General features: G+C 48.0%; 1 protein-coding gene across 6 annotated transcripts in view; it reads right to left on the bottom strand.

Annotated features, from left to right (window-relative positions):
• MED27 (mediator complex subunit 27) overlaps window positions 1-16,573 on the bottom strand; it is a 243,482-nt gene that overhangs the window by 102,888 nt on the left and 124,021 nt on the right. For all 6 annotated transcript variants that reach the window (XM_058693746.1, XM_058693745.1, XM_058693747.1 and 3 more), the window contains exon 4: window positions 4,407-4,500. In XM_058693746.1, the coding sequence (XP_058549729.1) occupies window positions 4,407-4,500 (94 nt within the window). The remainder of the gene's footprint in view (window positions 1-4,406; window positions 4,501-16,573) is intronic.

Genomic DNA, 16,573 nt, shown 5'->3' with positions numbered 1-16,573 from the left:
TCACTCACGCATCTATTCAGCAAACACTCCCCGAGCACCCCACCTGTCCTGCCTTCCCTCCTCCAGCCCCACCTGATATGCACGCACTACCTGGGGGTCCACACGTGTGACTGGGTATGTCGAACACAGTGCCCAGGCGGAAGGCGATCGCTCCTGACGTTTCTGATGGGCTCTAGAGCCCCGATGCTTCCAGCCAACACAGAAAGGCTGGTTTCACTTCTGATGTGCCAAATTGACCCCAATCACCTTAAAAAGTGCCAATCCTACACTCTCTGGTTTCTCTTTTCCCCTTCTAGACTGTGAAGAAAACTTGATGACAGACCGTGGCTCCCCATTACAGATCTCTGTACATCTAAGGCACTTGGCTGCCTTTTAGCAGCGAATGCTTGGTCAAGGGGAAAACCCAAACGGGATCACCACACCTGCCTTTTGTTCACAGAATCCCCTGGAGGTCAATGACTTTATGCCGTTTTCCTGTGCGTGTGCACAAAAACATCACCACCGCACCCCCCCGTACTCACACACCCAAACCGGAAGAGATCTGTAACAACAAGATCGGCACAACAGGCAATCACGGAAGAGAGGCCATCTAACTGGAGCTGTTTCTGGACCCCCCTTGTACGCCAGTGTGGGCACCGTGCCGCTGCGTCTTAGGACTCAAGCGGCCCTGAGGAGAGAGCGGTGTGCTCTACTGTTCTCAGTGCTCCCCTTCCTCCTCCAGACAGAGGCCAGCACTGGCTCCAGGGCTTGGGTTCAACATCCACATTCGGAGCCTGGAGCCTGTTTCCGATTCTGTGTCTCCCTCTCTCTCTGCCCCTCCCCCATTCATGCTCTGTCTCTCTCTGTCCCAAAAATAAAATTAAAAACGTTGGAAAAAAAAAAAATATATATAATGCTCAGGCGACTATTGTTTAGAAAGCACCACTGGAAACAACCCAAACACACACAGAGAGAAAGAATACAACGTACATAGTGACAGAAGGGACTGCTACCTAGCAATGAAGATGGTCAAACTACCAGATCCAACCACCAACACGGATACGTCTCAGAAACCACACACACACACACACACACACACACACACACACACACACACACAGGAAAGGAATACACAGTATGACACTATTTTTATAAAGTTCAGAATGCTTTAACCAAACTAATTTGTGCATTACCTAGGAATGCATGCCCACATGGTAAACTGCATTTAAAAAGGAAGAGAAGAGGAGGATTACCAGGATAGTGGTGACTCTGGATGGAGAGGCAGGGACTGGGGAGGGGCACACACTGGTTAGGCTCTGCTTCTCAAACCGACTGGGGAGCGCTTGGGCTTATCCCTACGCTTTAGAACTGGCATACACGTTACACACATTCGTTTGTATGTATCAAATTACAGAATAAAAAACCTTTCAGAAGAAATGATCAGCTCAACGCCTGGCGACCCAAGCCTTACCTGCCACCATCAGGAGCTATAAGCGACAGGAGGAGAAAGGCACCCGGAGACTCGGGAGTGGTGTCCTGGCTGTGGGGCCCAGGAGAACCTCCTGTCCCCGGCTTTCTCACTTGTGACAAGAAAACCAGTGGACACTGACCTTCCCGGCCCTGCCTCTCTCTCCCTGGGGAATCATCGCCTCCGGCCCGCACAGTTCCCTGGGGTCATCACGGGAGGGGGAGCGACCGCAGGGAAGCCTGGCCGGAGTGCTCGCCCAGGGTGCAGGAGCACAGGCATGGGATGGAAGGCTGGGGACACTGAAGCATCTGGGCCAGAGGGTCCTCAGAGGACCATCATCCTGCTCTGGACACCCCCGGGACGCCCTGGTGTCTGTCCCTCCTGGCAGATCAGCTCTACCTTCACGTGTGGGAGCATCCGGCATCATTAGAAAGCAAACAAAAACAAAAGCGAACCCTTTTCTTGCTTGAGGGAATCAGAGCGGGTTTCTGTCGACTGCACTCAAGGAAGTCTGGCCGACTCAGGAGGGCAGGTCATTTTATACAAAGGCACCGGGGCACTTCGGGCCTTGGCCGAGGTAGGGAAGAGGAGAGGTCCCCAGAGACAGCTTGTGTGCGTCCTGTTCACCGGCCGAGAGCATCTTGCCCTGTCAGCCTCGCTCACCTCCCAAAGCTTTCCAGCACAAGCTGTACATCAGATGCATACACCCCATTCCAGACGAATCTCCAGGAAAACCACGCTTTCAACTCTCGCCTGGCCCTCCTGCCCACGCTGCAGGTCCCACGCGTTCTCTGCGGAAGACACAGGAGCGGCTGAACGGCAAGGGCACTGGAGGAGCCGCCGGTCTCGCTCCTGTGCCAGGTGGGAACCCCCCTTCGTCTCAGAGAGGGCGTCTGTGCAGCAGCAGCAAATGGCCTGGAGGCCTGCAATCTAATAAAACGCCATCTTGTAAAAGTAAAAACCAAGTAAGACAATTACGTTAAAAGTGTGACTTGCCACCCAGCAATGGGATTCCGAACCACATCTCTCACTGCCCTTCCTATCAAGACGCACCGCCTTCTGTGAATTCCTGCGTCACCTCGGGAAGGTAACAGCGAGCTGGCTGGATGCGCATCGTACTCCGAATGAGCCACGCCTGGGGATAAAAATGTGCACATAAAACCAGGTGTAAAACGGGGTTCTTCCCCTGAACCGAGCCCCTAACTCTCTCTCATCGGCCTGTTAAAACGGCAGCCCCATGGGAAAGCAGATGGGGCTGACGGGTCATTGGAAATAAAAGCCGCTTTCTCGGGTGGAAGTAACTCTAATATCCTAGACTTGTTTACCTGTGATCCTGTTCTCTCTGTCCATCCCCCTCGATGCCAAATCCCTGCCTCCATCATGAAATGAAAGCTCAATGGCCCAGAGATAATTTGAACAAACCTATTTCACTGGGGACATTCTCATTTTTATCTTCATTAACTCCGTGGTCCCTGTCAAGTATGCTGAAAGCAGGATTTATGCTTTAGCTGCTGGGTGGAGAGGATCTTAAAATTTAGACAATTTGTACATTTAACTGAGGCAGAAGATATTACAGGTTTTGTAGACAGATACAAACTGCTTTCTTTTTCTAGTAAAGGAAAACCGTTATCACCTCAATCACTGTATTTTTTAACTGAAAGAATTTTATAGTACGATACCCTGGCGAAGTTCACTAATTTTTTCTCACAAACGAAACAACACGCATTTATTTCATAAGCCCACATCTCTTACGAGAAAAAAACACAATGCGCGCTCACACACACACGCACGCACGCACGCGCGCACACACGCACGCACACACAGTAAGCCTGTTCTCAGGTGAATGGCTAGAGTGAACAGTGGCTCATCCTGGGTGACTGGCTCTTTATAAAAATCTGCAAAAGTCAGAAATGCTAACGTATGGGGCGTTCACACGAGGCCCCAGAGCAGCAGCAACTGACAAGACACGAAAAACACTCCATCCTGAATCCCATCTCCCTGATGCCCACAAAACACCATCACTCTGATTCAATTACATCTACTTTTTTTTTTTTTTAATGTTGATTTATTTACTTTAGAGAAACAGAGAGAGGGAGAGAGAATGAGCAGGGGAGGGGCAGAGAGAGAGGATCCCGAGCAGACTCCTCGCTCAGCACAGAGATGGACAGCGGGCTCGATCTCCTGACTGTGGGATCGTGACCTGAGCCGAAATCAAGAGTCGGACGCTCAGCCGACTGAGCCACCCAGGTGCCCCGATTCTGCTTTCTGTAAAATGTGGTGGCTCCTCAAAACCTGTGTTCAGAGAAGGGTTCTTCCAGCACCCGTCATCACACAGACGATTAGGAGAGCTCCACATCACTGAGGTCTCTGTCTTTCTAATTAAATACAACTCAGCATTTGTGTTCTGTTCTATTTCCCGAGCACGCGGGTCTTTGGTGAATTCAAGAGGACATAAACATCGGTGGTGCAGTTATGAGGAATACGTGCTCAGAGCAACTCGAAATCAGAAACGCCCAAATTAGAAACCATCAGCGGTAAGGTCTCAGAACACATTTTTCAAATACATAATGGGATTTTAGAAGTGACTTTCCACAGAACCTGGTTCTGTTTTAAGGTGGTGTTTTCCCGAGCAGGCTCCAATAGCTGGGCATTTCTCTGGTCTTTGGACAGCATGAAACAGATTCACAAAAACATCATGGACCGACTCACAGGTGACATGGTCCTTCAGGATATTTCCTCTCTGGTTAATACGTAGATGGGCTCTGCAATTTCATTCAAAAGCAAAGTTTCAATGTGCAAAATTTCTGAACTACAGAATGCCAGTGAACAGAGATATGCCACTCACCATCAAACTGGGATTTAACCTCATTTTCTAGATCCTACGACACAGAACCAGAGACCTAACCGTGAGGCCAGTCTTCTTCTGCGTGGCCCTACGGATAGGTCCGGTAGAACTTACCAGAAGCATTGCTGATGTTCCATTGGGCCTGGATAAGTGGATGGACATTTCAGGAAACATCCTGTCGATGCGGCTGATCACATCATCAACATACCTACGTGGGAAAAAGAAATGCACACGTATGAACTGGAAACTCAGTCAAAGAAACGCACATCTACGAGGTACTAAGGACTTCTCTCTTCCATTTGCTAATCAGTGCAACAGAGTCAAGGAGGCAAATGGCATTTACAAGTTCTTTTTACAAAAAGTACTACTCCCTTGTTCCTCCTTGTGCCTTTCAGGGCCAACCAGTTCTCAGTGAATTCTTCTGGCATTTACCTCTGTATTTCCACGTGACACATTTTTAATGCCAGTTCTGGCTTTTTCATTTCATTTTTTTTTTAAGTTTTTATTTAAATTCCAGTTAGTTAACGTACGGCGTAATGTTCGTTTCGGGTGTACAATATAGTGATTCGACACTTCCGTGCATCACCCGGTGCTTATCACGACAAGTGTGCTCCCTAATCCCCGTCACCTGTTTAACCCATCCCCCCAGCCAGCCTCCCCACTGGTCACTATCCGTTTGTTCGCTACAGAGTTAAGGGTCTGTTTCTTGGTTTGCCTCTCACTCTTTTTTTCTTTTTTAACCCCCTTTGCTCATTCGTTTTGTTTCTTAAATTCCACATGAGTGGAATCATGTAATATTTGTCTTTCTCTGACTGATTTATTTCACTCAGCATAATACTCTCCAGCCCCATCCATGTCATTGCAAATGGCAAGATTTCGTTCTTTTTATGGCTGGGTAATATTCCACTGTGTATGTATATACACCACTTATGTAACTTATTCTTAATCCATTCATCAACTGAGAGACGCTCAGGCTATTTCCATAATTGGGCTACTGTAAATACCTGCTGCTATAAACATTGGGAGGCATGTATCCTTTGAATTAGCATTACTGAATTCTTTAGGTAAATACCCAGTAGTGCGGCTGCTGGATCATCGGGTAGTTCCGTATTTAATTTTTTGAGCCACCTCCATACCGTTTTCCACAGTGTCTCCACCAGTCTGCATTTCCATCAACAGTGCAAGACGGTGCCCCTTTCTCCACATCCTCGCCAAACTTGTTGTTTCTTGTCTTGTTGGTTTTAACCATTCTGACAGGTGTGAGGGGGATACCGCACTGATTTGCATTTCTCTGATGATAAGTCATGTTGAGCATTTCTTCATGTGTCTGTTGGCCACCTGTAAGTCTTCTTTGGAAAAATGTCTATTTATGCCTTCTGCCCACTTTTAAATTGGATTATTCCTTTTTGAAGTGTTGAGTTTTGTAAGTTCTTTGTAGATTTTGGATACTAACCCTTTACCAGATATGTCACTTGCAAATATCTTCTCCCATTCTGCCTTTCAGTTTTGTTGATTTTTTTTTTTTTCCCACTGTGCAGAAGCTCTTTATTTTGATGTAGTCCCAATAGTTGACTTCTGCTTTCCTTTGCTTCAGGAGGCCTATCTAGAAAAAAGTTGTTACGGCCAATGTCAGAGAAGTTACTGACTGCTTTCTTCAAGGACGTTTATGGTTTCAGGTCTCACGTTTAGGCCTTCAATCCATTTTGAATTTATTTTTGGGTATGGTGAAAGAGAATGGTCCAGTTTCATTCTCTTGAATGTGGCTGTCCAGTTTTCCCAACACCATTTGTGGAAGAGACTCTTTCCTACTGGCTATTTTCTCCTGCTTTGTCGAAGACTGCTTATACAGTTACAGGTTCATTTCTGGATTCCTATGCTGTCCCACCGGTCTGCATGCCTAGTTTTGTACCAGCACCATACCGTTTTGATGACTACTGCTCCGTAATATGACTTGAAGTCTGCAGTTGTGACGCTTCCAGCTTTGCTTTTCGTTTTCAAGGCTGCTTTGGCTCTTTGGGGTCTTTTGTGTTTCCAGACACAGTTTAGGATTGTTTGTTCTACTTCTGTGAAAAACGCTGTCGGTATTTTGATAGGGGATTGATTAAATGTGGACCGTTTGGGGTGGTACTGACATTCTAACAATATCTGTCCTTCCAATCCATGAGCACGGAATGTCTTTGCATTTCTTTGTGTCCTCCTCAATTTCTTTCATCATTGGCTTGTAGTTTTCAGAGTCCAAGCTTTCACCTTTTTGGTTATCTTCACTCCTGGGTATCTTACTCTTTCTGGTGCAATTGTGAATGGGACGGAATCCCTAATTTCTCTTTCTGCTGCTCTGTTATTGGTGTACTGAAGTTCAACAGATTTCTGTATGCTGATTTTGTAACTTGAGACTTTACTAATTTATCAGTTCTAGCAGTTTTTTGGTGGTCTTTTGGGATTTCTATATACAGTATCATGTCATCTGCAAATAGTGAAAGTTTTTTCTTCCTTGCCAATCTGGATGCCTTTTACTTATGTTGTCTGATTGCTGTGGCTAGGATGCGTTTTCATTTTAACGTGTGACCTCGTGACTTTCTTCCCTAGGAGATCAGAATTTAGCTCTGTCACCACGCTGGCCGCTGGGCTCCAACACGGAAGCCCCTCCTTCTGCCTTCTAGTCCAGAAACGGCAGCAGTCTCCTGTCACTGTTCGTCTCTAGCAGCCTCGCCGTCCCGTTTGGCTTCTCACTTCAATCGCCTGAATAACTAATTCCCTGTATCAAATTCTCTCTGTTTTAAATACCTGAGCTCCTGTTTTCCTGGTTGGTTCTAATTAATTCAAGTTCACATCGTAATTTTTGCTTAAATCAGTATTTTGCATGTACATTCTAACATCTCTTTATATATTTTAAGTAGCTGAGCCACACGTGGCTCGTGAGTACATTTATTTACTTGTACGACTTTCTGTTTTGCTTTAATTTTCACTTGGTTAGTTTTCTATGTCTACTGCAATTTTATCCCGGAACTCTCTGACTCTAAAACTTCTCTCACTACAGTCACACATATCAGGCAATCTGTCAGTTCCATTTTTCCTGGAGACATTCCTCTGCAAGAGTCTTCTCCTCTCCTCGCCCAAATGGAACTTAACCCTCTTACGGTTTAATAATCGTTGAGTTTCATAACCACTGACATCAAGTACTTAGCATGGTACCTGGCACATATTAAGGACTCGAAAATTACAAATACTCTTATTGGCACATCATGGGCCTGCTCTGCAAAATGCTTCTCTTAGCAGGATGAACTCTCCCCTCCAGTGGACTCTCCCCTCCGGTGGAACTCTCCCCTCCGTGCCAACCCACAGTATCAGCAGAGCTGGGTCTGGCTTACATCCTTTGAGGATAAAATCATACCAATGTTTGTGCTCACCACCAATCACACTGGATACAAAGGGGATGTATAATACAATAGCTGAGATGCAAAACTATCTATTAAGGATTCTGCATTGGATTTCATATCCATTGGATATGACAAATTAAATTACACATCCATTAGATCAGGGACATATAAAAGCTACATTCTCTTGGGGGAAGAGGGAGATTAACTCTCCACTCACAATGTGGAAAGATTTTAGTTCAAAACCGGGGGCTCACGAAAGATAGACGACATTAAGCCATTTGTTAAAAAGGGAACACCAATGGGGGCACCTGGGTGGCTCAGCCAGTTAAGCATCCGACTTCGGCTCAGATCGAGATCTCATGGGTTGTGGGTTCAGGTCCCGCATGAGGCTCTGCGCTGACGGTGCACAGACTGCTTAGGATTCTCTCTCTCTCTCTCTCTCTCTCTCTCTCTCTCTCTCTCTCTGCCCCTCCCCAACTTGCGCTGCTCTCGCTCTCAAAACAAATAAATAAACTTAAAAAAAAAAAAAGTGAACACCAATGTATCAGTTATGAAAGTTGGGGAGTAACGGTACTGATGAACCTATCAGGTTTCCTTAGAGAATACCCTGCACAGTTTCAGACTTGGAGCTGAAGAAGGGAGAAAAAACCAAGGGGGCCCAGTGGTAAACAACAAGGATAGTAAGCAGACTGGACCAGAGAAGTGCGAGAAGAGAGGGTGCAGACGTCTAGGAACTCAGTACCCAACAGCCCTCTCCCACCTCTGGAAAGGACCAGAAGATGAGGGCAAGGCCTTAAAAAGTGAACTGGCTCAGAGACAACAAGAGGTATTTCTTAAAAGTGAGGCCCCATTCTGTTCCTTTTTTTTTTTTTTTTAAGATTTTATTTTTTTAAAGTAATCTCTACACCCAATGTGGGGGTCGAACTCACGACCCCAAAGGATCAAGAGTTGCATGTTCTACCGACGCAGCTAGCCATGGGCCTTCCCCCCATATTCCGTCGATTTAAAATGGGCGAGGAAACAACCTTTCCTGGATGGTAAGGAACAGACCAAGACACCGCACATCATCTCCCACAGCCCCCCTCTAGATTAACAGCTTCATGATACAACCTTGGCTCTAAGCCACAAATAGGTAAAAAGAGGAAGAAAGGAGGAAGCTAACTCATGTTTCATCACTGCCTGATGCCTGATGTTGAAACGGCAGAAGACACCTGGCAAACTTCATGTCAAAAGTCTACACCAAGACACTGGAAACATTTCTGCATTTACATACTTCTCGAAATCTGTGTGCGTAGTCTAAACCCAATTATTTCAGACTCAGCAGGAAGCAAAAATCCACTGTCCTGTGTGATTGGAGGTCATTGCTAAGTATATGCTAATGGAGAGGGGGGTGGGCAGTGTCTTTGGAACCAATCCTCAATCAATAACCATCATAGCTCTGGACAGAAGAATGCAAATGAGTATATGAGACATCAGTACAAAGGTAACATCATAATTTGCTCTCCCTTGTACCTTTCACCTTGAAGGTTTCAAGACGCTTTCTGGAAGACTTGTCTCTTTAGGCTAGAGAAATAGGGGACGAGTAGGTCACGTGATGATGCCAGAAACCAAGTTCAGCGTGTGGATTTCCAGGATCCCACGCCAACTACCTGGCTGTGCTTGCTTTTAGTGAGGGCCAGAGTTCTACACAGGCAGACGACAAATGTCCCCTGCCATTTCTGGATTCCCTTATGCGGGAGACCTGTCAACTCAGGAAGGTAGCGAGGCGTGGGGCAGCATTTTTGGTGTCCTCCCCGAGCAGTGATCTCAGATAAAGCTCAGCAAACTCAATCCAAAGATTTTAGTAGGAGTCAAAAATGAACCTCAAGGAGACTGTTTTTCACTCGCACGCCTAACATAAAGGAGATGCAAATTTTCTTTTCACAGGTGACATTATGTGTTTGCCAAAAAGAGAGAGAAAGTCAGCTGCGTTTTTAACTGAGGAAAACAATGTCTAAATCCTAGAAGCAAAAATCAAAACATTTCATTTTCAGATACACCCAACCTTTAAGACGCAAATCCATCGCTAGTAACTTGACAGAAATAAGGAAAGCTAGGAACGTCAAATTAAAAAGCTAGAGACAAAATGTCGCTTTCCTCCCGCCGTGGGTGGGGGTCGGCATGGGGGGGGGGTGGTCCTCGTCGCGCTGCCGTGAGCCCATCAGCGTCTGCGCAGAGCTCGGCGACACGTCGTGCCCCCCTTTGAGTGCAGGGCTGAGGGCAGGGAGGAACAGCGTGCTCTCCTCCTACACGTCCACCATATGCTCCACTCCGTTCTGTGGCAGGATCAAGTTCCTTTAATTTCTACCTTCGGAATATAGGCAAACAAGCAGTAACGCAGCAGTGGGGACTAGTTTACAGTTGAGCAGACGCGGCGCGGAGAGACATTAATTTAGTGCCAAATTGAGCAGTGAGTCACAATTTGCACATATCTGTCAACCTGTTAACGGGGTAATAACTTGGAAAGATTGCTGTTCCTATTTACATGACAGAGGCCTTTCGAAATGCAGAGCTGCCTGAAGCTCTCCTCCCAAAGCACTCGGCCGATGAGCTGGCTTACAGTCCAAGGATCGGGCTAGAAACACAGACTCCTAGAAGTCACAGGTTCACATCAAGGTGTGATTCAGAACTTCGGTATTTTCAGGCAGAAAGTTAACTTTTCAGCAATTAGAGAATCCGGTCTCCCTGCTCTGCCCTCCAGTTCCAGTCAGACTCTCGATGGTTTCCGATCCCATTCTTCCCAGTGCAATCCAAGCAATTCTTCCCAAAGTTTCCAAAGGCTTCTTTGGGACCAAGCTTCACGCCCAACCACTTCAACATCCTCTGCAGCATCAGAAATGATCACACCATTCTCAGACTTCTAACGTTAATTTCTGAAGCCCCATAAGCCTTGTTCTTTCTGTCTTCAAGTAGCTTGGCCCGCTCCTTTCAGTGTCCTTCATCAGAGAATTCTAGAACACCGGGCACCCAGAGGGCCTCTCATCGGAGGCCGCGTCAGTCTAGGGATGAGCAGCATCTCCGAGAGGTGGTCTGCATAAATGCCCCGTACCGCCCCTCCCCAGGGAGCCCCGGACCGCTGGTCCACCACCCCTCTGCGGCCTCGTGGCATCACACACAAGTACTGCCTCCAAAACCGAAAGGCTTTCTACAAACACAGAAAAGACGATCAGGCTCTCCAATTTCTTCTCTCCGTGTCTCGTGATCTTCCTGGGTCACAGAACCCTCCAGGAAGGCTCCGAAAACGAAAACACACGGTCTGCACATTTTACACACGACCATCTACAGTTCTCCGGCAGCCATGATGAGAGGGCAAGGTTAGCTTCGTCTGTTTGCTTGCGTTTGAACTACTGCCTCTCACTGTTGCTTAGTCTTTCCGACAGAGTCAAGGACCTACTTCTATGACCTGAGAGGTCATCTGGAAGTGAGTAACCATTTCTGCCCTCCAAAGCCACATCACCCAGAAGCTCCTTGCTTGTACCAAGAAAGAGGTCCCTGCTCCCTGCATCGCTGCTTAAGGCACAGCTAGGTGGCGAACTGAAGTCTCAAGTCGTAAGGGGGCCAAGGAGGCCGGCGTTCCGGCTGCTGCTACCGCTCCAGCCTCGGCTGGCCTCCTCCTTCCACAACCCTGAGCAGGCTTGCACTACCTTGCACGCCGCCTTCTCTGCCCAGAAGGGTCTTCTCACAACTGCTTCTGTCCCCACGTCCAGGTCGGTCCAGCTCACGTGTCAAGTCTTTTTTTGACGCCTTCTCAGGGAGCCTTCCCTGACCGTCCTTCAGCCCATATGGGTCCGTGAACCCCACCTAACTTCTTACGGCGCTTTGAACTCTCTTTGTCGCTCTCGTCCCGCTTGTAATCGAGTACTTTTTCTAGTGATTATCTGCTTAATGTCTAGCTCCCCAAAAGGATTCTCTGAGGGGTGGTATGGCCGCTTTATTCCATGCTGAATCCCAGCACCTTGCCACGCTGCCTGGTACCCTCGAGACGCTCCCTAAGTATTTGCGGAATGAGCAGGCAGGACCTTAAAAGTAAGCCATGGAGACCCAGACTCGGCAGTTACGAAACACCCAAAATGCAAAGTTCTCTGCAGATGAAGACTGGAGGTGCTGGGGAGTTCATTACAGTAGCCACCAAAGGTGTCTAACAACAGCAACGGGAGTGCTCCACAAACAAACCTCAAAGAAAGGAGGAGAGATTCTTCAAAGTCTCCCGGCTTCATATGCAGCTACAAAACCCCTGCATCTGTTTTGGTAGCTTGACGCCTCTTAGAAGCAAAAGCCTTCTAAACGAATGTACTGCCTTACTGACATGCCCGTTTTAAAATGTTGCTTTTAATGAACTAATTAATTCTGCAAAAACATTAGTACAAAGATGTACGCTACCAAACTGGGATTACAATACCAAAATGATTAGCAAAACAGAATGTGGAAGACATTTCTAAAGATATCAGTTTCGCAAGACCTTAATTTTCTACTCCACACGTGAAAATGTATCGCGAACTATTTGTTATTAAAAGCCTTAAAATAATTTGCTGGACAGATGGCTTGGTTCTCTAAAGTCTGACCCCTCTTCAAAAGAAAAAAGAAAAAAACCCAAAAAACAAAAAACACAACCCCACCAACCTGGACTCCAGCCAGTGATCCCGTGTTAGTGAGATGTTCAGCAGCTCGAACCAGATTTAAATAGCATCTACCCCACACAGTGTGTACGACATGCTGTTCATTTTCTCCACCCATACAAAATCTAAAAGTTAGGCATGCACATATTAATAAACCACCTTTTCGGGGGAGAGGGTAATGCCCAGTAGCTATCACAAAGAGAACCATGTGCACAATCTGAAAACGGTTCCAGATTTTCCTCCACACCTGTCTAGAATGATAAGTCCGAGAGGACTGCCAGCGGGCGGAACAGAAGGGGGTTTGTTTAATTACTCCACGAGAGCGAGGCTGCCTGAGACTCAACAGTCAATCTGAATAGATGCTGAAGGCACAAGACGGTCCAGCTTCTCAGATTTGGAAGATATTTGCATCGCGTGTGTGAAAGACTTCTGGTTATCCTCTCGAGAAAATTGAACGTATTCTCTGAAATTTTTTTTTAATGTTTATTTATTTTTGAGACAGACAGAGACAGAGCATGAACGGGGGAGGGTCCGAGAGAGGGGGAGACACAGAATCGGAAGCAGGCTCCAGGCTCCGAGCCGTCAGCACAGAGCCCGACGCGGGGCTCGAACTCACAGACCACGAGATCATGACCTGAGCCGAAGTCAGACGCTTAACCGACTGAGCCACGCAGGCGCCCCAAAAGTATTCTCTAAACTGTACGTGGAAAGGCAAGCCTGGATGTACCACAGATGGGAACAAGAGCATTTGCTTAGATGTCTACACCATCTTCCGCCACACTCCTTCGCCGTCCCTCCCTGCGATAAGGGCGCTATTACCCTCTTCCAAGGAGAGACACTCGCCGCTCCAAAATCTCTTTGTGGAGACTCAACGCCTAAGCAGAAAGGGCCGTGGAGATTAGGAAGAGCTGAGAGTCCTGAGAACGAGACTGTGGCCAGGCCAGTGAAGAGGAAGGGAGCCTTCCCCCGTTCTCTCCTTAGCAGCTTAGGAGTTTTGAACTCCATGAGGACGCTACCTGAACAAATTTAGGAGAACCAGCTGGGCGAGCGGGCCGACGCTATCTTCCATTTCCTGAAGTTGAAACAAATGCACGGGCCCATCGCACACAGAAACACACAGGTGACCCTGCCCGCCTTCCTCCTTCCTGGCGGGGTCGTGAGTTCACAGGCGTGTATGATCTAGAAGGCAGGGCACACACCACCCAGCGGAATCGGGCCCTCTGTGGGTGCCGGGCAGCTGGAGGGATGGCTCTGGCCTTTGCTCCCCGCTGGAGAGTCAGAGGAGCTCAGGAGGGCAGGCACTGCTGCCCCTGTGATCTCATTTGCTGGCTCGCCCGCTCTGGGAAGTAGGAAGGGGGAGTCCAAAACTCATTTGATGAGTGACAGAAAGAAGGTGAGGCGACACGCCCAAGGGGACAGTACAGCCGAGGGGCGGAGCTGAGCCCGGAACCCACTCTGCTTCCCCACTCGAGGGCTTTCTCGCGCGCCACAGGGCTTTCACCAGGTCTGCGAGGGTCCCGCAGAAAAAGGAGGTTTCGTTTTCTCATTCCCCTGACTTTTTATACAACCACAGAAAAATTGTAGTAGCATATTAATGACATAAAGCCAATTCATGATTTCCTTTCTTCCCAGTCGTCCCGTAACTATCCATTCGGCGCCGCAGTGAGGCAGGGACACAGGGACACAGCTCTTTACGGTGGATTCCATCCTCACGGGGCTTAGGTTTCACTTGCTCACGAGCCATTTTCCAGAAAAACAGGCCAACCAAGTTCCTTCCGCTCGCCTGTTGGGTTTCTGATTTTGCGCCTCTCAATTAATATGTGAAATTGGCACGTAACAGGGGCAAAATATTTGTTTGGCGGTTTGTTTTATATTAATGAAGAAAAATTTCTTCAGGTACCTGTGGGCCTCAGTTTTTCCTAAAACATTTCAACAATGTATTAAGCTTGGGAAAGAATTACAATTTCACTCATCATCTACCTCCTATACAAGCCCTTACATGTTACAGAAAGAGAGGAAAAAAAACCAACAAAAAACCAGCCCATCTTGAGCTTTCCAGAACACCAATTAGCAATAGTTACTAAATCAGTCATCTCTGGTCAGATCTGGGAAAATGACACTCGGGGCTCAGATGGGCAGTGGTGCACGTGTGAGCGATTCGCACCGTGAGGAAGCACCCCTGGGCCTCCGACTTTCAACTAGGGAGCCGGTCGGGACAGACAAAGCATGCCAGGAGGCTACACCCGTTCCCAAATTCACAGAGCTCTCCTTCCCAGCCCTGGTTACACCTGAGGCCTGGTTTCCTAAACGCACAGTGGCCCGTTCAGATCTGGCACTTCTTGGCAATGCTTTAGCACGGCGACCGTGTTCCACTAATTCTGAATTCACTGCACACGTGCAGAACGAGATTTTGTTCCTACCTGACTTGTAACGTTCCCGAGAACATACACGGTAGATTTCACGGAGAGAAATGCCAAAGAGAACACTAACAATCCACTAAACACTAACTTGTTCCAACCATAACAGTACATTAAGCAAATGCAGAAATGGCCAGAAACAGCCGACACACTTCAGGAAAACACAAAACTCTTTTATCCCCCTCGTGGGACAAACGTGTGTGTGACACAAGTTTCTCTTCACTCATCAGGCCGTCACTCCTTGAGGAAGAGTCTGAGGCCCGCCCGTCTCCAACCCTGCAATGATTTTGCACTTACTACATACTTAATCAGCATTCTGTGGACTGGATTGGGGTAAGCAGACTGGATCAGGGCTAAATAAAAACTAAAGAGTAAGCAGAACCGTATTTTGTAATTGATCCTTTTACAAAACATAAGAACTTCTAAACCGGAAAATACTACCCACCAGGTTAGAGACACGCTGGGGTTGTTTCTTTCCGCCCCCCTTTTCTGACAGCGGCTGGGTCAGACGACGATACAAATGGAAAAGAACGGAAACAGAGGCAGAGCTGCCTGGGTAGGGTCTCTCGACTGGCGCTTCAGGGGAAATCCCCACATACTGTCACCGGGAGTGCTCCCTGCCTGACTCCTCGTCCCCAGTCTGACCCCCTCCAGCTCTCTGCTGACCCCAAACCCTCAGCAGGAAAGTCTTCTCCCGGACCCCCAGTGAACAGAAGCCCGACGCCATCGCTCATGGTGTCCTTATTAGTACGTTTCACAATCTCTCCCACACATCCGGGGCACTGGCTGTTTAACGTGTGCCTTTCCCACCAGACGGAAAACTCCTTGAAGCGGGGGGCAGGGTCCAGCTTACTGCTCCTTGCCGTCAGCCCCTGGCACCCTGTCCGGCTCACAGCAAGCTCTCCATGGACGCCTGCCTGCACAGAGACTCCTTCCAAGTGTCTGCAGCAGAGCACTGCCGGAGGCCCGGGGCTCAGGAATCCCACGGCCCGATGCTCTCCGTGTCACTCTGCCCTTGTCTCAAACGAGTTACTTTAGCCTCCCTAAGCTCCGGCTTCCTCGTCTGTAACAGGAAGAAGAAAAGCACGATCTTCTCTGAATGGTCACTGGGAGAATTCAATGAGAATGGGATACACAGAGCACCCGGCGGGAAGTAAGCAGTTAGCAATATCGGCTGTTCCTTTTATATGTACAAATATTGCCTTTTTCTCCAAAAGAAAAAAAAAAAAAAAAAAGTTAGGAAGCCCCCTGCCCTATGACCTTACACAGAGAGCACAGGGTGGAAGTAAGACCAAAAAGACACCCTCCCTTCCAGACCAGCCCTCTCTTCCACGGCGCTCCCTGCCCCGACCCGCTGAGCCCTGACAACAGGCTCCTTTCCCTCTGGCTTCTGGATGAGTTTGGTCAAAGGGAGGCACAGGCGACATGGAAGGAAAGTGTGGTGAGGGTATGTCCTCTGCCGGCACGGCCACCGGGAGCGGGTTCCATCCCTGGTCACAGCCCTGCTGACCGCTCTCCACACGGCTCCCTCTGCCTCTGGGTGCCTGTAGCCACATCCTTGGGGGAAGGACCAGCCTGAGGGACCGCACGCACTATCCCCTGCGGTTTCCCTGCACCTGACCGCACCTTTGGTAACAGTCCTTTGGTAAAGTCTCCTCAAACTGGAAATAGTCCCCTTGCGGGAGTTTCCTCCCAGGACCACAGAAGACCCTTCTCAAGTAAAACACAGGACATTAAGATACACCCTGCAATTCCCCCACTGGAATAAGAAAGGCGGTAAATTGAAGACTATTTAAGTTAATTGAGGGTAATAGTGAGAATGAAAAGTCTAA

This window comes from Neofelis nebulosa, chromosome 12 (genome assembly GCF_028018385.1).
Source record: "Neofelis nebulosa isolate mNeoNeb1 chromosome 12, mNeoNeb1.pri, whole genome shotgun sequence".
NCBI classification, from domain to species: Eukaryota; Metazoa; Chordata; class Mammalia; order Carnivora; family Felidae; genus Neofelis; species Neofelis nebulosa.
The sequence above is the reverse complement of the archived record's forward strand: the minus strand, read 5'-3'. Positions and strand labels throughout refer to the sequence as shown.